At 45.5% G+C, this 22680-nt stretch overlaps 1 protein-coding gene across 1 annotated transcript in view; it reads left to right on the forward strand.

Annotated features, from left to right (window-relative positions):
• Nucleotides 1-17871: 17871 nt before the first annotated feature.
• Nucleotides 17872-22680, forward strand: part of ddx43 (DEAD (Asp-Glu-Ala-Asp) box polypeptide 43) — a 57790-nt gene continuing 52981 nt past the window's right edge. The window contains exons 1-2 of the mRNA XM_052024845.1: nucleotides 17872-18160; nucleotides 19800-19855. Of these exons, the coding sequence (XP_051880805.1) occupies nucleotides 17872-18160; nucleotides 19800-19855 (345 nt within the window). The remainder of the gene's footprint in view (nucleotides 18161-19799; nucleotides 19856-22680) is intronic.

Raw genomic sequence — 22680 nt, forward strand, 5'->3', positions numbered from 1 at the left:
TTTCCCACACCGACGTGTCACTCCACGGCCTCCTCTATTGCCCAGTCAAGGCTAGATGCAGATTAGAGGAACGACACCTCATATTCCGCCTTGATAGTCTTCAGCCTGGCGGAATGAACATCGAATTCTCAAATTTCCGGCAACCACTCCCCTCTGTCCCTCCCTTTCCTAATCCCACTGGCCCCCATCACCTTATCTTTATCCCCTCTCCTACCATTTCTATCTACCCATCATCCACACATTCCTCCTTCTGGTTCCCCTCCCCCATCTGCTTCCCTTTATTCCATGGTCTACTGTCCTCTCCTACAAGATCCCATCTTCTTCAGCCCTTTGTCACCTCCCAGCTTCTGACATCATTCCCACTCTCCCCCCTCCTTCATTTGCCCGTCACCCCCCCCCCTCACCTGGGTCCACCCATCACCTGCCAGCTCTAGCTCTACCTCTACCCCACACCCTTTTATACTGGCTATTCCCCTCTTCCTTTCCAGTCCAGATTAAGCATCTCAACCCAAAACATCAACCATCCATTTCCTTCCACAGATGCTGCCTGACCCACTGAGTTCCTCGAGCTCCATTGTGTGTGACTCCACCTGTCCACCTGGAAAGTCACACCCTCTGTGTCTTTAGGTGAACTCACTTGGAAGCACCATTGCCCCTGATCCCCTGAACTTTGACAAATGAGACCTGGAGTTCACAGTGTGTGGACCCTGGAGTTTAAGTGACAGCTGCCACTTCTTCCTGAATTTAAACACATCAGCATATATACATTAGATATGGTTTCTTATGATAGATAGATAGATAGATAGATAGATAGATAGATAGATAGATAGATAGATAGATAGATAGATAGATAGATAGATAGATAGATAGATAAATAGATAGATAGTAGGTAGTAGGTAGGTAGATAGATAGATAGATAGATAGATAGATAGATAGATAGATAGATAAATAGATAAATAGATAGATAGTAGGTAGTAGGTAGGTAGATAGATAGATAGATAGATAGATAGATAGATAGATAAATAGATAAATAGATAGATAGTAGGTAGTAGGTAGGTAGATAGATAGATAGATAGATAGATAGATAGATAGATAGATAGATAGATAGCTCTCTTTATTAGTCACATGTACATTGAAACACACAGTGAAATGCATCTTTTGCGTAGAGTGTTCTGGGGGCAGCCCGCAAGTGTCACCACGCTTCCGGCGCCAACATAGCATGCCCACAACTTCCTAACCTGTATGTCTTTGGAATGTGGGAGGAATCAGGAGCACCCGGAGGAAACCCACGCAGGCACGGGGAGAACATACAAACTCCTTATAGACAGTGGCCGGAATTGAACCTGGGTCACTGACGCTGTAATAGCATTGCACTAACCACTACATGACAGTGCCTGCCCTGATAGTTTCTTGGTGTGCAAATAAATAGGTGTTATTCTCAACTGCTGTGAACCACAATGAGAGAACTCTTTCCTCGTGCACATGCAAGAGTTTCCTGATTTTTGTTTATTTCATTCAATTCAGTGTGGATCATATTCTTGGGAAAGGACAGTTCACCACAGAAAAGCGATCTCGTGAGAAAGGACCCCCAGACAATGACGTCACTGCCGATCTCAGCATGATGGGACGGGTGGTAAAAGTTGAGAAACAGGTATGATGTTGATTACTTGGAAGTAACTCCATTGGTTCCCAAAATGGAAACAATTTTCATGTGAAAGGTAGAAGACCCTTGGGATATTAGCTCTGTAATAAAACTCCATGTGGTCAGTCAAGGCTGGTCTGGGTAATTGAAGGGTCAGGTATTCAATTGTCCTCTCCCTAGTCTGGGTGAGCTTTCTCTGTGCAAATCAGTGCAAGTACAGGGCCCTTTATAACCACTGGTGACACTTGTCTTTGCAGGTACAGTCCATTGAGTCAAAGCTAGATGCGCTCTTGGAAGTCTACAGACAATGTCTAAGGAAAGGCTCCGTCTCAGCGCTGACCCTTGCCTCCCTGCAGACACCCTCGCTTGAGCTCGATCAGACTTCTGATTACCAAAGTCCCGGAGATGGGCTCGGCTCAGCACGGCTCAGCAGCTGCACATCAAGATCTATGAGTGCCAGGGGATTGCAGCTCATCCTTACGCCAAATGATCCAAGTGCTCCCTCTTATGGCAAAGTCAGCCCAGCTGTGCAGCCTCAGGTTACTCCTGGTAACACGACTGCAGCAAATCCAGTGGTTCCACCTGCCAAGGCAGCTGCAACACCTCGACAGTTACCATCCTTTCAGAATGCCAGCAGGGCACTTCCGCCCCAAATCTTTCCCGTCACTTCACAGGGGGCTGATTCTAACATCACTACATGCCTTGTCACTGGCCAAAAGGCAGAAGTTAATTTCACTCAGGACACGCTGTGGCGGAGGAGTCAGAGTGTGGAGAACGACTCCTTGGTCAAAGTTTGCCCAGTGACGGACAAACCTTTAGAACACTCCCTGTCTGTGCAAAGTCTGATCCAACCCACACAAGAGCTGAGGGTGCCGTTCATGGGCAGGAACCACAAGGCTACCAAGGTGCGCCAAGAGCACTACCCTAGTTGGACAGAATCGCGATTCTTGGTTGGAGGTGAGGAGGTCACTCTGGAGACATTTGAAAGCCCAAACACAATGAGGGCTGGCATGCCCAGAACGTCACAACTCACTGAGGAAGCTGAGGATCCAGTGAGATCCTTGAGCATGTCTCCCATTCATCTAAAATGAGAACAGAAGAAGCTTCCCTTTCACATGTTGCTTCAGTCTCTGAAATGCATCGTCACCTGGATTCTCCTTGCTACTGAGACAATCCATGACACTTTCAAGTGCAACATACTGAACAAATCAAAGAGGCACTTATAGGAGCCGTATGGGTCTAGTTGCATGAATAAATGCATGCTAAATCGAAAATGAGATTGTTTTGAAGTATTGTGGGAGCAGCTTGTTTCTTTGATATACCAGGAATTATTTTTGTAACAAATGTGCACAAAGACCATTTGATGATGTTCCAGAGAATAGTTCAGGGATCTGGACTGATTAAGACTACTTTTATTTACAGTACAGTTGCGTCTTCAAACTTCTGTGCTGTTTATGAAACCCTGTTATCTTATCCAGGTAAAGGCCCCTGTTTACATCAGAAGTATTTTTCTGCTTCATGTAAGGTACAAGATATAGGCTTCATTCTCTTTGAAAATTGTTTATAAAATATTCAACATTACTTTGAAAGTTAATTGCTGAATATTTTGTTGAACTTTTTATTTTAAGGTTAAGCGTTCATTTCAGGTTGTTCTAAGGACCTTTTCTGTGTAGAGAGAAGTGTGAGAACATATGGTGATGGGGGACCAGAGCTAAATGGTAGTGTGATCTTTAACTCTGAACACACTGTAATCTGAAAGATGATCTAAATGACGGAGCTTCCCTTTGAAGCAGATCCAGCCTTGGACAAACTCTTTTCCAACAGAATAAGACATTAATGCCTCACTAAAAACAACAAAGACTTACTGTAGAATACTTTATATATCATTTTCTTAATGTATGTATAAGAGATGCTGATATTTGTACTGATTAGATATATAATATCAAGTTTGAACAGCAGCCCAGCTGGTAGATCCAGATGCTGCTTTGAAGCACAATTTGCTGAGCAATTGATCATATTATAGAAACATAGAATCTTACAGCACAGAAAGAGGCTCTTCAGCCCATTGTGCCTTTTCTGTCTCTTTGAAAGAGCCATCCATGTTGTCCCACCCACCCTCCCCCTTTCCCTAGGGCTGGGAAAATGATTTCCTTTCAGTTAGTTGTCCAAATTCCTTACACAAAATAAGATTGAATCTACTTCTGCCCCCTTTTCAGACAGTGCATCCCTAACAACGTAGTCTTCTCATTTTGACTGTTTATTTTGCCAATTATCTTTAAGTTATTTCTCCCCATCAACCATCATAATCCTCAGAACGTTGAACACTTCCTGTTCAGTCTCTCCTCAGCCTTATCTGTCCTGAGGAGAAACTGCCCGGAGATTTGCTAAGCACACTCCAAAGTAGCATTGACATGTAGCACTCTTCCACTACAAGTTGCCCATAGAACATGGAACAGTACAGCACAGGAACAGGCCCTTCGGCCCATGATTAAACATAGAACATAGAACACTACAGCACAATACAGGCCCTTCGGCCCACGATGCTGTGCTGACATTTTATCCTGCTCTAAGATCTATCTAACCCTTCCCTCCCATATAGCCCTCCATTTCTCTATCATTCATGTGTCTATCTCTCTTAAATGTCCCTAATGTATCTGCCGCCACAACCTCTGTTGGTAATGCGTTCCACGCACCCACCACTCTCAGTGTAAAAAACTTACCTCTGACATTGCCCCTATATCTTCCTCCAATCATCTGAAAGTTATGCCCCCTCGTGCTAGCCATTTTCACCCTGGGGAAAAGTCTCTGACTGTCCACTCAATCTATGCCTTGTAGATCTCTATCCAATCATCTCTCATCCTCCTTCTCTCCAAAGAGAAAAGCCCCAGCTCACTCAACCTATCCTCATAAGACACGCTCTCCAATCCAGGCAGCATCCTGGTAAATCTCCTCTGCATCCTCTCTAAAGCTTCCACATCCTTCCTATAATGAGGCAACCAGAACTGAACACAGTACTCCAAGTGTGGTCTAGCCAGAGTTCTATAGAGCTGCAACATTACCTGGTGGCTCTTGAACTCAATACCACGACTAATGAAGGCCAACACTCCATACGCCTTCTTAACAACCCTATCAACCTGTGTGGCAACCTTGAGGGATCTACGGACGTGGACCCCAAGATCCCTCTCTTCCTCCACACTGCTGAGAGTCCTGCCATTAACCTTGTATTCTGCCTTCAAATTCGATCTCCCGAAGTGTATCACTTCATACTTTTCCGGGTTGAACTCCATCTGCCACTTCTCAGCCCAGGTCTGCATCCTTTCAATATCCTGTTGCAATCTACAGCAACCTTCTACACTATCCACAACACCACCAACCTTTGTATCATCAGCAAACTTACTAACCCGCCCTTCCACATCCTCATCCAAGTCATTTATAAAGATCACAAAGAGCAGTGGAGCCATGTTGTGCCAAACTAATTAATCTAGTAAGTGAACTCCTAACTAAACTAATCCCTTCTGCCTACACAATGTCCACATCCCTCCATTCCCTGCACATTCATGTGCCTATCTAAGAGCCTCTTAAATGCCTCTGTTGTATCTGCCTCCACCGCCACCCCTGGCAGCACATTCCAAGCACCCACCACTCTCTGTGTCACAAGCTTGCCCTGCACATCTCCTTTGAACTTACCCCTTCTCAATTTAAATGCATGCCCTCTAGTATTAGACACTTCAACCCTGGGAAAAAGAAACCAGCTGTCCTCTCTATCTATGCCTTTCATAATCTTATAAACTTCTATCATCTTTGTACCATTCCAGTATATCTGTTGGGCCTTACCCCAGGGCTTTGACTTCCTCCCTGCAGTGTAAGTACCCAGAACTGTTCACAGAGGTCTAACTGAGCCCTAAACGGTGATTGATGTAGTCTGGCAGACTGACCTCCACCTTGCAGAGGCCAGACAGCAGCTGTCGGACACCTCATCTTACTTACCCCTGAACCAGGACCCCACTGAGAAGCATCAGGCCACTGTCTCCCGCACCGTCACCGGCCTCATCACCTCCGGAGATCTCCCCTCTATGGCCTCCAACCTCATTGTTCGCCAACCCCGCACTGCCTGTTTCTACCTCCTACCCCAGTCCTGATGAAGGGTCTCGACCCGAAAAGTTGACTGTCCATTTCCCTCCATAGATGCTGCCTGACCCACTGAGTTCCTCCAGCATTCTGTGTGTTGGAGATTTATGAAGGTTTCGCTTAGCTCCCCTGCTGTATTTGTATCCACACCCTTATTTATAAAAGCACAGAATTTCATGCTTATTTTAAGCTGCTTTTTTAACTTGGACCTGTCACTTTCAAAAATCAGTGTTTGTAAATCCCCAGGTGTGTCATCTTGTGCAGTCCCGTGAACATTGTACCTTTTAATTTCTTTCACTGCTCCCTGTTTTTATTCTACAGATAATGCAACACCTTGCTCTTCCCGCCACTTAATTTCAAATGTCATGTGTGTGCACATTTCATTGGTCGGTCTATCTTATCCTGATGTGCTACTTACATATATGCTGACTGCTTGCTACATTTTGAGTTCTGTAAACTTTGAAATGTTGCCCTTATTGCTCAGTTTTGGTGAATGATGCTGCATACTTCAAGCACATTTGAAAAATAACCCACACCATGAATACCAGAGAAACAAAGGACTGCAGATGCTGGAATCTAGATGAAAAATACAATGATGCTGGAGGAACTCAGCAGGCCGGGCAGCATCCGTGGAAAAAAGGCAGGGGGTCAACGTTTCGGGTCAGGACCCTTCTTCAGGACTGAAGATCGAAAAAGAGGAAGCCCAATATATAGGGGGGGAAAGCAGAGCAGTGATAGGTGGACAAAAGAGGGGAGGTGGGGTGGGCACAGGGTGGTGATAGGTAGATGCAGGTAAGAGATAGTGATAGGCAGGTGCGGGGGAGGAGGGGAGAGCAGATCCACCGGGGGATGGGTCAAAGGGAAGGAGAGAGAGGGAAAAAAAGGAGGTAGAAAAAAGAGAGAGAGGCTGGGAGAGGGAAGGAGAGAAGAAGCATGGTGGCAGGAGGTGTGTTTTGTGGGGAAGGGGGGTGGGGGTTACTGGAAGTGGGAGAATTCAATGGTCGTGCTGTTAGGCTGTAAGGTTCCAAGATGGAAAATGAGGTGCTGTTCCTCCAGTTTGCGCTTGGAATTCTCCTGGCAGTGGAGGAGGCCGAGGACTGACATATCAGTGATAGTGTGGGAGGGGGAGTTGAAGTGACCGGCAACAGGGAGATGCAGATCACGGTTACGGACGGAGCGCAGGAGTTCTGTGAAATGGTCACCTGGTCTGCGTTTGGTCTCACCAGTGTAGAGGAGGCCACACTTGGAGCACTGAATGCAGTGGAACTGCCAGAACTCCAAGCGCAAACTGGAGGAACGGCACCTCATTTTCCATCTTGGGACCTTACAGCCTAACGGCATGAACATTGAATTCTCCCACTTTAAGTAACCCCCACCCCCCTTCCCCACACACCCCCCCCCCACCATGATTCTTCTCTTCTTCCCTCTCCCAGCCTATCTCTTTTTTTCTATTCCTTTTTCTCTCTCTCTCCTTACCTTTGACCCACCCCCCGGAGGATCTGCTCTCCCCTCCTCCCCCGCACCTGCCCGTCACTATCTCTTACCTGCATCTACCTATCACCACCCTGTGCCCACCCTGCCTCCGCTCTTTTGTCCACCTATCACTGCTCTGCTTTTCCCTCCTATATATTGGACTTCCCCTTTTCCTATTTCAGTCCTGAAGAAGGGTCCTGACCCGAAACGTTGACCCCCTGCTTTTCTCCACGGATGCTGCCTGGCCTGCTGAGTTCCTCCAGCATCGTCGTGTTTTTCACCCACACCATTAATCTCTTCTTTCTGTGCCTAGCTATCAATTTTATATCCTTGCAACCAATGTCCCTTTCATCTGATTTGCCGGCAGACCTATTACGTACACTTTACCAAATGCCTTTTGGACATCCGTATAAAAATCCGCTCCAAAGCCTCCCCTATTATTAATCTACAAGTTTCATTTATAGACATGGTTCAGCTTCAAACTAACCCTGGCAGAGGCACCCAGCCAGGTGAATAGGTGTATAGGTGATCAGAGTTGTTTTCTAATATTAAGTGGCATTAAATTTCAGCTTTCCTTAACTTTATTCTGCCAATGCAAAATCTATCCAACTTTCATCATTAACACGCTGAGAGTCCCCAGCATTTTCTACTTCTGTTTGCGTGGCACCCTAATCCCTGTTTAGCCACAGCAGACTAAATGCAGGCTTCAGAGCAAATGTGGAGATTGGGTTGGAGGAAGCAAAGCCACAGTGGGGGCCCCAGGGACTTTGTCCCAGGGCAACATATGGTAACATGAAAGGACATAATTTTAAGTTGATTCGAGGAAGGTATAAGGGGGATGCCAGGGGTAAGTTTTTTACACAGAGAGTGGTGGGTGCGTGGAATGCACTGCCGGCAGAGGTTGTGGGGGCAGATACATTAGGGACATTTAAGAGACTCTTACATAGACACATGAATGATAGAGAAATGGGGGGGCTATGTGGGAGGGAAGGGTTAGATAGATCTTAGAGCAGGATAAAATGTCGGCACAACATTGTGGGCCGAAGGGCCTGTACTGTGCTGTTCTACGTTCTAAAATCAATCATCAATCAAAGGCACCCTCTTGACCCAAAACATTGACTCTCCATTTCCCTCAACAGATGCTGCCTGACCCGCTGAGTTCCTCCAGCAGCTCGTTTTCTGCTCTAGAGTCCAGCATCTGCAGTCTCTTGTGTCTCTAGGTTTCACCCCCTCCCCTTTTTGAACAAGGGTCATTCAATTCTCTGGTGCCAATCCTCCCAAGAAGAATTTCAACTCTCTGCCCTCCAAAGTAATCAAGAATGCTTCCCATCCAGACTTTTCTGAGTGCTATCAAATTTAGAAGTACGTCCTGTTGTTCCACTTTAATTGCAGCCAGTTTGTCTGCTTTCTCACTGCCTGAGATATTAGTAGGATCCTTTCCTATAGGAACAAATCCATGCTCTCTGTTTCCTCATGAATATCTTCCTATTGGTCCCTAATTAGTCCCTTACAATAGTTGACTCACCTCTTACCATCTATTATATGTTAATGAAAAACTTTGTGTTCCTTTCTACATTAGTTACTAATCTTTCCATACTCTTCCCTTTTACCCCATATTCCCTTTTGCAGTTCTCCTCAATTATACTATGAACCTGACTTTGTTTTACCTTTACTTATGCAGTTTCATTTTAATCTTTGTATCTTTAATCACTCACAATGTTCTAGAATAAGTTGGCTGTCCGTTTCTCCTGGTCCATTCCCCCTCCTCGTTGAAGACATTCCATTGGATATTTATTGTTTCCCACTTGCTAACTTTTTATTCCATCCACTGGGATTTAATCCCGTTTTGTTGCACTGAAATTCATCCTTCCCCTGTCTTTTTTCTTTGGCAACTGCAAAACAGATCAGAGTCCAAATCGGACATCCAGGCCAGAGCTTCAAGTATAGGAGCACTTCCTCTTGGCTGGACTATGATTGGCTTCATTGTCTGCTTAGAAACTCCATGGTTGCATGGTACAGATACTGTGGAGAAGGTGGCAGCATCTACCATTGACCAGTTCTGAAGTTGTTAAGGGTTTTCAGCTTTCTCCAAGGAAGAGCTAATACTTCAGTTGTACTGTGGGGTTCCTTGTAAGAATTCCACATAACGTACAGAAATTCATACGAGCATTACGCCAGCAAACATCAAGACTAAGGGGAAATCACAGAAGGGCATCTGTGAGTATCTGAATTGATTTGAGCTGAGTTGCATTGGTGGTAGGTTGGTCAAGTCACACTGGATCAGCTTGTCCATAGTATACTTTAGAGCCTGCTCTTCACGTTGTGGTCTATAGAGCAGTGGTCTCATCAGCACTTTATAACAACAGAACTTAATTTTCCATCCAGATCTTTGGCATCTTGGTGTCAGGGGAGATGCAGTGGGAGCAGGTTGTGATCTATAGTGCCAGTTGATCATACAAGAAAGTACTTATCTGCTGGATTGGTCTTTTCCCACGACTTTTTCACCTTTAACATCTGATTGAGTTCAAAGAGCCCAGCATTGTGATAGCTGTGGTGGGATCCTGGATAGTCTTCCCTTTTCCCTCCACAATAGTTTGCAAGACCCACCTGATGTTGGTGTCCATTGACTTTGCAAGGTTTGCCAGTTGGATTATTAAGGATCTGGATCAACTATTCTATAAATTGCCTAGGCAGTTCAAGAGACAATTATTGGGTTTCCTTTGTTTTCTTTGGAGAAGAAACATAGGTCTGGGTTGTATTTTCTTTGCCCATGGCATCAAAAGAGAGGAGTTTATTTTTTAGGGAAGCTCTCTGCATGATTGCTTCTCCATTATTATTGATGTATTCATATCCCGGAACTGAGTGACAGTTATTGCAATCTCCAAACTGGGAGGAATGGTGTTGAGAAAAAGAGGGTGTTGAGTCTCTGTACAAGTGGAAGTCTGTGGAAATCAGTGAGCATTATCTCTCCCATGCACACTGTGGTAATGAAATGTTGCAAAACCGCTGGGTGTGAGTTTGGTGCAGTTTTCTATACCTTGTTTAACATAGTAAACTGGGTCATAACTGGGATGGTTACTGCAACCAATTCAGTCAGGGAACAGTAACACATCCTTGTTTGTTGAACTGGTAAATCTATTCTGATTCTGATCTTCCAGAACCTGGAGGTCAAAGTTGTGTTTCTTCAATAATCTTTCAGAATATTCATATTTAGAATGCAAAATTCCATTGAAAGTTGTGGTATATGAACGGGAGAACTGCTTCTTGATTTAATTTAGTTGCTATTCTCACCATGAGGTCAATTTGATGATGTCTTTGCAATGACATTCATAACACTCCAGGAGCTCCTCTGTTACAATTTTCTATGCTCCTTATTCGTTTCCATGTCTAAACTGAATGATACTGTGATAATATTCCTCTTGCAGAAATATCTTCCACAGACCCAACTGAAGAACTAGGTTCAGCATTGCTTCCTTCTCTCTTCGACTGAAACAAACTGGCCAAGAAAGGTCTCCTTTGCACATTCCAAGAACTCCTTCCCTCCCCTGCCCTTTGTTTCTTCCTGTTCACGAGAGAAATCCTCCATTGTCACTATTTTGTTACTTTAACGTACTTATGCACAGATAACTACATAAGGTCGAAGATCTTGGCACTCCCACTGCTCAGTCAGCTTTCGTCTCTCAATGCCGAGAACAGCTCAGTTAAAAATGAATTTATTGAACATCTCAGAACTATCACTTTATCTGACGTATGCAGAAAATTGAAAGTAATTGCTCAAAGTTTTTAAAAACTGCAACAATAAAGTCTCCATTTTCATTCAGTAAAAACGGTCTGTAAATTTTACGAGATGTACAATATATAAAAGATGAACAGATTTTCCAGCCGTTGATTCTTTTTATTTCACATGTCTGTGGTGCCTTTCTTGCTTGATCTGATATTGAAACTAAAGACTGAACATAACTCCCTAGTGTAAGGAAGAGTCCTTACAAATACTAAGGCTCTTTTACAATCATCTTTAATTGTTCATAATGTCAATTCAAATCCTGTTTAATAACGTTTAATAAATTGTTTTCACGAGTAATTTATTATGTAGAGCTGGGTCATTTTGCCTTAAATGATCTGCTTGAGATAAGATTTCAGTTTTGTTTAATTTATTTTGTTCCATGGCAGGTCAATTCTATCTCCAGTAGTAAGGTAATGACTTCTTTTCCAAAAATACAATAAACCAAGAAAAATTGAACACTGTTCCCATTTATTCTATGACACTTTCTTTTGAGTTTCCAAAGAGCAGGTTTAATTAGTTACAATATCTTGGAGCTGACATCACTTAAAGAACCCATTTTGTTTTCTGCATAGTCTGTTTCCATTGACCGGGACACCAGTAGAAATTTGGAACCAGTCATCAAGTGGTGCCGAGGCTGGGGATTTAGAAGGCTGATAAGTCTAGGAATAGGGGCACATGGAGGAGAAAGGAAAGGTACCTAAATTCTGAATTCTTTGGAGTGGGTCTTCTCGACAGCAGCACACAATGTGGGGTGGCAAATGGTGCAGCGGGTAGAGCCGCTGCCTCCCAGCGCCGGAGACCCAGGTTCAATCCCGACCTCTGGTGCTGTCTGTGTGGAGTTTGCGCGTGGCCGCGTGGGCTTCCCCCGGGTGCTCTGGTTCCCTCCCACATCCCAAAGACAATGCAGATTGGTGGGTTAACTAGCCGCTGTGAATTGATCCTGGTGTAAGTATGTGTGGCAGCATCCCTCCCACACTGTCTCCCACAGACAGTCAGCTCTGCATTTCAACTGTGTTCCACTTAAGACCTATCCCTACACACTCTGAAGGTAACCAAAAGGAGACCCAAACCTCTGAGGGATTAAATTATAGAAGGGATTACTTCAAAATAAGTATTCATCAAAAAAAAAAGTCTCCAATAAATCTTCAGGAAATCTTTGAGGTTAGGAGGCAGACTGCAAAGAGCAGAACCATGGACGTGGACATTTATTGAGCCTGCTAGTCTGATTTTGTGCTGTAAATTTTATGTAAGTCCATATTAACCATTCATGGGGCGTGGGTTCTGAACTCTGTTGGTATTTGGTATTGGTATTGGTTTACTATTGTCACTTGTACCAAGGTACAGTGAAAAGCATGTCTTACAAGCCAATCATACAGGTCAATTCATTACACAGTGCAGTTACATTGAGTTAGTACAAAGTCCATTGAAGTAGTACAGGTAAAAACAATAACAGTACAGAGTAAAGTGTCACAGCTACAACGAAAGTACAATGCAATGAGGTGCAAGGTCACAACAGGATAGATCGTGAGGTCATAGTCCATCTCATTGTATAAGGGAACCGTTCGATAGTCTTATCACAGTGGGGTAGAAGCTGTCCTTAAGTCTGGTGGTACGTGCCCTCAGGCTCCTGTATCTTCTACCCAATGGAAGAGGAGAGAAGAGAGAATGTCCCAGGTGGGTGGGGTCTTTGATTATGCTGGCTGCTACACCAAGACAACGAGAGGTAAAGACAGAGTCCAAGGAGGGGAGGCTGGTGTCCGTGATGTGCTGGGCTGTGTCCACAACTCTCTGCAGCTTCTTGTGGTCCTGGGCAGAGCAGTTGCTGTGCCAATCCATGATACATCCAGATAGGATGCTTTCTATGGCCATCATGCATTGCTAAACTGTCCTAGGTGCCTCCAGGGAGATGCCTCCTTGCTCCCGAGTGTGACTAGCAGTCAAACTGCCCGGCAATTCATTGAGAATGATTAGCCACAGGCAATCTGCAGAACACCACTGGTGTCTCAAACATCCCTCTCTTTCCTTGCCCTGCGAAGTATATTTGGGAAAGAATGGAGGCTCAAGATGGGGAATTGGAGTAAAGGTCTATGAGAAACAAAATGAGGCCGCATTTGGAATATTGTGTTCAGTTTTGGTCACCATGCTACAGAAAAGACACCATTATGCTGGAAAGAGTGCAGAGGAGATTTACGAGGATGTTGCCGGGACTCGAGAGACTGTCATGGAGAGAGGTTGAGCAGGCTGGGACTTTATTCATTGGAGCATAGGAGACTGAGGGCTGATTTTATAGAGGTGTATAAAATCATGAGGGGCATAGATAGGGTGAATGCACTCAGTCTATTTGCATTCTGTTGCCCAGGGTTGGGGAATTAAGAACCAGATAACATAACTTTAGGGTGAGAGGGGAGAGATTTAATAGGAACAGGAGGGGCAACTTCTTCACTCATGGGGTGGTCTGTGTATGAGTGAGCTGCCAGAGGAAGTGGTTGAGGCAGGTACATCAACAACATTTAAAAGACACCCAGATAGGAAAGGTTTAGAGGGATAGGGGCCAAACTCTGGCAAATGGAACTAGTTTAGATGGGAATCTTGGTCCGCATGGACCAGTTGGGCTGAAGCGCCTGTTTCCGTGCTGTATGAGTCTATGACTGAAACAGGTGATCAACATTGGAGAGTTAATTGAGAAATCTGCCTGCACCTCCTCCAAAAGCTGAACCATGAGTGCACAAGAGCAAAAAATAACCACAGATGCTGGAATGTTCAACAGGTCAGCAATGTCTGCAGAAAGAAACGGAGTGAATGTGTCACGTTGGTGGCCTTTCACGGGTCAACTTGCCATTTTGCATGATCAGTGCAGGTGTCAGACTCTGAATCCACACTGTGGGTTCAAAATTGGTTCAGAACCAGTTCCAAGCTGAAGAATCTCTGTTCAGTGCCCGTGGTGCAAGGATAGGATTGTTCAATGCGTTGACGGGGAACAGCTGCTCTCCCTTTCACTGCCCTTCCCCACATCTCGCTGTGGGATCCAGTGAGCAGAATGTGAACCAGTCCATTCACCTGGGTGGCAGGGAACCTGCCTCCAGGGAACCCCTTAATTACTCTCAAATTGGGGCCAGTGACATTTTTAGATATATTTAGATCCTGGAGGCATTGCTCCCCCGTGCCACCTGACACTCTGGACAACTCACCAATCAGGGAACGACCCGTTGAAAAGCAACAGCAATATATTTGCTTCAGTTTAGAATTTAGAATTGGTTTATTATTGTCACTTGTACCGAGGTACAGTGAAAAACTTGCCTTGCATGCTGTTCATACAGATCAATTTGTTACACAGTGCATTGAGGCAGTACAGGGTAAAACAATAACAGAATGCAGAATAAAGTGTTACAGTTACAGAGAAAGTGCAGTGCAGGTAGACAATAAAGTGCGAGGTCAAAATGAGGTAGATTGTGAGGTCAAGAGTCCGTGTATAGTTTTATATTTGTTTGCATTCTGTGTAATATTCACAGATTTCCCTCAGTTTACCCATTAACCTTTCGCTAGCTTTTCTGCCCAGCTAATTTATCCTGGCTTTCCTGAACTTTGCCCTCCCTCGGTGTGGCATGGTCAATCTTTTATTCAATCTTGTTCTCACACTGTGCTGAAGTAATTGTTTCCCCAACTGTTTGCCAACTTTCACATCAGTTATTTTGCCTACTCTGGTTCCCAGAATTAAATCAAGCTACAATCGCCTCCTCCTTGCTCTAAGCATAAACCAGTCAAGAAAACAGCCCGGGGTGCACTTTTTCCCCAGTTTAATTATATCCATCACCTTTACTCCAGTGCATTCTCTTTCATTACCCTACTGCACTTCTGTATTGCCTTCAGATGCCTGTGGATCTTCCAGTCCACTACTAAGTGAGTCTGACTTGGAATCCAGAGAACGCCCCTGGGCCTCCCATTGCAAATCAAATCTGCACAACACCAATTACTGCAAAGCTACACTAACACCTGCGGGTGTCCAACTGGGAATCCAAATAGGGCTACAACTGTCCAACAGGAAATCCACATAATGCACAGAGGTGTACAACTGAGAATATGTGTTCAGCTAGGAATCTGCAGAACTCTATGAGTAATTGAACATTAAACCTATGGGTATTTAAACAGGAATCTTGGTAATGTTAATGGGAGCTTCAGTGGAGGTCTGCATTTCATCTGTAGGTCCCACTGAGGAACTATGTAATGCTTATAGTATTGAAAGGCAATGAAAAGGCTTGCAGATGCCACAAATCTGAAATCAAGGCAGGGAATACTGGGAGTACTCAGCAGGTAAGGCAGCATCTACGGTGAGAGAAGCAGTTAACACTTCCTGTCAATGACAGTTAAAAGTCACACAGCATAGAAATAGGCCCTTCAGCCCACCAATCCACACTGGCCATCGCGCACCATTCACACTAATCCTGTACTAATCCCACCTGATTCTCCCCACATTCCCATCAGCTGTCCCTGAGATTTTACCCCTCACCTACACACTAGGGGCAATTTAAAGCAGCCAATTAACCTACTGACCCGCACGTCTTTAGGCTGTGGGAGGAAACCAGAGTGCCCAGAGGATAGCCATCTGATCACGGGAAGCATGTGCAAATTCCACACATTTAGCAGCAGAGGTCTGGATTGAACCTTGATCACAAGGAAGCAGCTCCAGTAGCCACTTTCATCAGACTAGGAAAAGTTAGAAATCAGTTGCACAAAAGAAGGGGAAGGGGGCAGAGATGGTAAAGGGAATGTCTATCATTGGGTGGAGACCAAGGGAGACTGAATGGTGCTGGTCCCTGATGAGAGAGGGTGGTGAAGGCTTGTTAATTGTGGGTGATATTTCTGGAGAGTATCTGAATAGAAGGAGAAGAATTAAAACAGAAAAGGAGAGGAGAGAGAAAGCAAAACAGTGCTGGAACTATGAAATATAAAACACTATAAAACTAAAACACTGAAGATGCTGGAAATCTGAAATAAAAACAGAATGTTCAAAATACTTAGCAGCTGAGGCAGCATCTGTGAAGAGAAAACGTTTTTAGCTGATAATTTTTCATAAAAGTTGCCCAGTTTTGATTTAAACTGGAAAAGCTGGCTACCTGAACTTGTTGAATTTAATGTTGAGTCCTGAGGGCTGTAACATGTCCAGCCAGAAGATGATGTGCTGCTTCTCAAATTCACATTGGGCTTCATTGTAACAGTATAAGAGGCCAAAGACAGAGGTTAGAATGGGAGTGGGATCACCAACAACTGGAAGCTTGCAGATCGAACAGAGTTATTCTGCTAAGTGGTTCACCCAATCTGCATTTGATTTTTCCGAAGTTGAGGACAACTCGTTATCCCACTGGAAATCTTCATTAAGCTGGGAATCTACAAAATGAATCTGTGTGTCTTCATAAGAATTTGTATATCCATGAAGTTGTCTCAGTGGTGATCAACTTGACACTTTTCCACTGGGTACCTAAGCCATGTCTATCTTATGGCTCAATGTGAATCTACATTCTGCTAATGGTCGCCGTATTAAGAAACTTTGAAACACCTATTGGTGACTTATTTGATACCTACATAATTATTTGGATACAACGCAATGTTTGTTTTGTTTTTACTGATGCCTTTAAACATGCTCTCTGGAGTTTGGATTTGGAATGTTCTGCTGAAGTACTGGATTGCTCTTGGGTTTTGGTTGCATTGATGGGCTTGGAATTTGCTGATGGTTTTGGGACACTGTCTGGATTTGGGTTGCACTGATTGATATAGAATGTGGATAAGTTTTCTGGTGTCCCGCTGCATTTGCAGGGAAGTACTGATTGGTTTGATAGAAGTTTATTTGGGAATGGGCTACACTGGTGCATGTGCTGTATGTTCATAAGTTCATCTGTTTGGTGCATTAGTGGATTGTTGTGCAATAATGGCTTTGGATGGGGAAGGTGCTCTAGTGGTTTAGTATATCCTATTGGGATTGGGATACGATTGCTGGAATTGGCCTGCACAAATGGATTGCAGGAATCTGGTTGGGAAAGGGATGTGTTGATGGGTTTGGTGGGGTTCTGTTATGAGAGTGTATAATCATGGTTGGGGTTCAGTTAGGATTCAAGTCTGCTGAAGGGTTGGGGAGCTTTGTTCTGTACTGATAGATTTGGGGTGTTCTGTTGGGATTGAAGTGTGTTGATGGTTTGGGTGGTCCTGTCACTGTTGGGGATGCTAATGGGATGAGGGTCCTGATGTGTTTGAGGTCCTTTAGGGATTGGATTGTCCTTTGGGATGAACTAATAGCATTGGGGTCTTCCTGTGACTGGGATGTGCTGATGGGATTGGGGCACCCGTAGGCGTTGTGTCATTGGGACGCATTGATGAGTTGGGAGGGGGGCTGGGAGGTCCTGATGGTTTGTGGCTGTGCTGATGATTTGGGTGTAGGTTGGAACTGGGGTGGGCTGATGTTTGGGGATTGTGTTGGAATTGCGTTGCAGGGATGGTTGGGGATGTCCCGTTGGGATGGATGGTGGTGGGGGGGGGGGGGGTTGTAGCTGGAGTGAGGCGCTCCCGGGCGCCGCGCGGCCCCGACATTAGGATCCCGCGCGCCCCCGACGTTGGGCTCCCGCGCGCCCCCGACGTTGGGCTCCCAGCGCCGCGCGCCCCCGACGTTGGGCTCCCGCGCGCCCCCGACGTTGGGCTCCCGCGCGCCCCCGACGTTGGGCGCCCGGGCCGCGCGCCCCCGCCGTTGGGCTCCCGCGCGCCCCCGACGTTGGGCGCCCGGGCCGCGCGCCCCTGATATTAGGCTCCCGCGCGGTCCCCGCGACTGGCGCGCAGGCGCGGGTGGTCGCTCGGGTGGGCGATGTCGGACTGGGAGGCGGAGAGCGGCGACGAGCAGAGCCCGAGGTCCCGGGTCGAGTGGCGGCCGCCAGCGCCGAGACCGGGTCCAGGGCGGCCTTCGACCCGGCCCTTGAGCCAGAGCCACGACGTGGGGGCCGGGGACCGGTGGGGGATCCGCGGGGAGCGAGGCCGGGGGTGGCGGCGGGCGGGGCAGTCCGGGGCCCGGGGGCGAGGCTGGACCAGGGGCCCGGGGTCGTCCTCGTCCTCCCTCAGCTTCTACATGGAGAGCGCCGCGGTGGGCACCGTGATAGGTGAGGGTCAGGGTAAACCCCTGGGGGTCAAGGTCAGGGTAAACCCCTGGGGGTCAGAGTCAGGCTGAACCCCTGGGGGTCAAGGTCAGGGTAAACACCTGGGTATGAGGGTCAGGGTAAACCCCTGGGGGTCAGAGTCAGGCTGAACCCCTGGGGGTCAAGGTCAGGATAAACACCTGGGTATGAGGGTCAGGGTAAACCCCTGGGGGTCAGAGTCAGGCTGAACCCCTGGGGGTCAGGGTGAACCCCTGGGTGTGAGGGGCAGTGTAAACCCCTGTGTGTAAGGGTCAAGGTCAGGGTAAATCCCTGGGGGGTCAAGGTCAGGGTTAATCCCTGGGTGTGAGGGTCAAGGTCTGGGGAAACACGTGTGTGAGGGTCAGGGGAAACCCCTGGGCATGAGGGTCAAGGTCAAGGTTTAATACATGGTCATGAGGGTCAAGGTCTCGGTAAATACCCAAGTGTGAGGGTCAGGGAAAATGCCTGGGGGCGAGTGTGAAGGTCAGGGGAAACATCTGGGTGCCAGAGTCAGGGTGAACACCTGGGGGATAACATCAGCAGAAAACACCTGGCCATGGGTGTCATCCCTATATATATTTATTTTTAAAAATGTGAATGTGTGGGGTTAATAAAAGCAGGTGCTAACTTCTGGGATTCATGAAACAGTCTGGTGTGATTATCTGAGATGTAGAAAAAAGCCCCATGTGCCAATATTTATGAAATAGCTGGGTCTAAATATCTGAGTGTGAGTATCGGTGAGAAACCTAGGTGGATGTATCATTTATCAATATGCAGGTGTGAATTTCAGGGGTAAATACTTGGGGGGGGGGGGTGTCAGCATTCAATATAAGCACGTGAGTACCAGGGTAAATACTGGATGTGACTATGTGAGTTCAGTAAATATCCAGGAGCAAAACTTTGTATTACATGCTGATGTCACATGTCCGAGGGTCATTAAGCAAAGGATAATCGTAGCAGGGTGTGAACTTTCAGGAGTTAAATCCATATCTGATTACTAATTGAATGTCCAGGGTGAATTAGTGCAATAATTACTTGGATGTTTATACATGAAGTACATATTGAGCCAATACTCAGCAAATAGCTGAGGTAACTATGCTGCTGTTAATACTATGGAAGTGAATTGTGTGTTAATACTGAGTGAAGTACACTGGGGGTGAAATAGCTGGGTAAGTTTTCAAGGGAGGGGCACTAAGTCTTGTCAGAGAATCCTGGTGTGGTAAATGACAATGAATGGATATTGGAAATAAGCACTGTTACACTGGTTAAATACCATAGCATTAATCCTGTAGTGGATACCAAGTTGATGTACCCTGGTTTAAAAACCTAGGGATAACTACTGTGGCAGAACTACTGTTATCATGCCTTGCCTTCCTTGATATCCAAATATTTATTTATTTCAGACTTGAATAAACTTCTTCATCCTTCCCCGCTGCTCCAGTGCTGCCCCCTGTTTCTGATGCCCCTGTTCCCCTCTCTGGCACCCCCACCCCCCTACTTTGTTTCTGTCCTCTTTCCTGCCTGTTTCCCCCACCCCCCACTGATAATTTAGTCAAGAACCCCTGCTTGTCAGTTGAGCATCAGTATCCACCTGAGGGTTTGATGTGATCTTTCACGTCTTTAGGTCGTGGAGGGTCTAAAATACGTGAACTGGAAGAAGCGTCAGGATCAAAAATACAGGCAAGGACTTGCTGTGAACTCTCTCAAAACTGGAATTGGTTCTGATCAAGATCAGTGAAAGCAATATGATTGTAGAATGTTTTTTTCCTCTCTCCCTGCCCCTTCCAAAAAAAAACTCTCAAACTAGTTCTGGTTGTATGGATGGACTTTGGGGACTTCTAGTTTAGTTTAACTTGCGTGTTGCTTGAAGATGTGGGCTGCATTGAAAATATTTGGCACGTTGGTACGAACAATTTGACTTGGAGAACTGTTGAAGGCCACCTATCCATTTGTGGTCTGAACCAGACTTGCTGCTCCATCCAGCTGTTTGAATTGCTTAGTCTCCAGTCCCATTATCAATGGGGTGAAAAAAAAATGAGTGCTGTGATGTGAAGGAGCTATTTCAGGGTCCATGGACTGATGAAAGGTATTGAAGAATGGTGTTTCTTATTTTATGACATTGGGGACCATGTAGTTCCTCAAATCTATGTTGGCTCTCCAGAGGTTCCCCATCATTTCCATCTCCCCCATTTCATTCCTCGTTACCTATTCTGTCTCATGCCTATCAATTCCATCCTGATTCCCCTACCATCCATCTACATTGCAGGTAATTTGCAGCAACCAATTAACCTACCAACCAGCATATCCTTGGGGTTGTGGTGTAGTGAATTTATTTATCACATTGCCTGCAGAAAGAACGCTGTTTAAAACAGGAATGATATTCTGTTAAGTACATTAAACATTCTGAGAATTTTACCCCTTGAGTGTGATAATGCAGGCTGTGATACAGGCATCATTAAATCATCTTAAAATGGAAAGTAATCTGTATCACTTCTAAAGTGATAGTCTTCAGGTCTTCATAAGACCATAAGGTGTAGGAGCAGAATTAGGCCATTCAGCCCATCGAGTCTGCTCTGCCATTCAATTATTGGCTGTTTTTTTTCTCTCTCATTCTCCCACCTTCTCCCCGTAACTCTTACCCCTCTTACCAATCAAGAACCTATCAATCTTTGCCTTGAATACACCCAGTGACTTGGCCTCCACAGCCCTCTGTGGCAATGAATTCCACAGATTCACCACCCTCTGGCTGAAGAGATTGCTCCTCATCTCAGTTTTAACGGGATGTCCCTTCATTCTAAGGCTGTGCCCTTGAATCCTAGACCCTCCTACTAATGGAAACATTCTTGCCACATCCATTCTACCCAGACCTTTCAGTATCTGGTAGGCTTCAATGAGATCCCTCCTTGTCTTCTGAACTCTAGCAAGTACAGTCTCAGAGACATCAAACACTCATATGTTAAGCCTTTCATTCTTGGGATCATTCTTGTGAACCTTCTCTGGACCCTGTCCAGGGCCAGCACATCCTTCCTTAGGGGCCCAAAATTGCTAACTCTATTCCAGATGCGGTCTGACCAAAGCCATATAATGCCTCAGCAGTACATCCGTGCTTTTATATTCTAGTCCCCTCAAAATGAATGCTAACATTACCACCAACTCAACCTGCAAGTTAACCTTAAGGGAATTCTGAACTAGGACTCCTAAGTCCCTTTGCACCTCTGATTTCTGAATTTTCTCCCCATTTAGAAAATAGTCTACACCTTTATTCTTCCTACCAAATTGCATTACCCCCACACTACCCTACCCTGTATTCCATGTGCCACTTATTTGCCCACTCTCACAACCTGTCCAAGTCCTTCTGCAGACTCCCTGCCTCTGCAACACTACCTGTTGTTCCTCCTATCTTGGTATCATCTGCAAATTTGGCCACAATGTCATCGGTTTCTTCATCCAGATCATTAATCTATAAAGTGAAAAGTTGCCATCCCAACACTGACCCCTGCGGAACTTCACTAGTCACTGGTAGCCGTCCTGTAAAGGACCCCTCAAAGAAGTCTGACAGATTTGTCGGGTGAGATCTCCCCTTTAGGAAACCGTGCTGACTTTGCTTTATTTTATCATATACTTCCAAGTACTCCTTAATAATGAACTCTAAAATCCTGTCTTTTGCCTCCCTTCTTTCTTAAACAGAGGTGTAGCATTTGCATTTCTCCAGTCCTCTGGGATTCTCCCTGACTCCAGTGATTCTTGAAAGGTCACTACTAGTGTCTTCACAATCTCTTCAGCTACCTCTTTGAGACTCTGGGGTGTAGTCCATCTGGTCCAGGTGATTTATCCACCTTCAGGCCTTTCAGCTTCCCCAGCACCTTCTCCTTAGTAATTGCCACTACACTCACCTCTTCCCTCTGACTCTCTTGAATTTCTGGCATGTTACTAGTGTCTTCCACTGTGAAGACTGACGCAAAGTACTTATTTAGCTCCTCTGCCATTTCCCTGTTCCCCATTGCTGCTACACAAGCATCATTTTCAAGTGGTCCAATGTCCACCTTTGCATCTCTCTTACCCTTTATGTATCTTAAATAAAAAAAACCTCTGGAATCTTATTGGCAAGTTTGCTCTCGTATTTCATCTCCTCCTTCCTTATAGCTTTTATAGTCATCCTCTGTTGGCTTTTAAAAGCTTCCCAATGGTCTGGGATCCCATTACTCTTTGCCATATTGTATGCCTTCTCTTTTGCTTTATATGCTGTCCCTGACTTCCTTTGTCAGCCACGGTTGCCTTGTCCTCCCGTTAAGGTGCCCCTTCTTCCTATCATGTTTAAGCAACATGATAATCTGGGTAAATGTTATGCTTCTCTGGGTACAGAGTCACCTCAGAGATGGAAGGAACTGCCTGTCTCACTAAGTGTGCTCAAAATATTCCAAACCTGGCTGTACAGCAATGGCATATTTGAGCTCCGCATACGCATTCTGGGTTACAAGTATTGCCAATAGGCATGCGTTCTGGGA

Source organism: Pristis pectinata, chromosome 10, assembly GCF_009764475.1.
Source record: "Pristis pectinata isolate sPriPec2 chromosome 10, sPriPec2.1.pri, whole genome shotgun sequence".
NCBI classification, from domain to species: Eukaryota; Metazoa; Chordata; class Chondrichthyes; order Rhinopristiformes; family Pristidae; genus Pristis; species Pristis pectinata.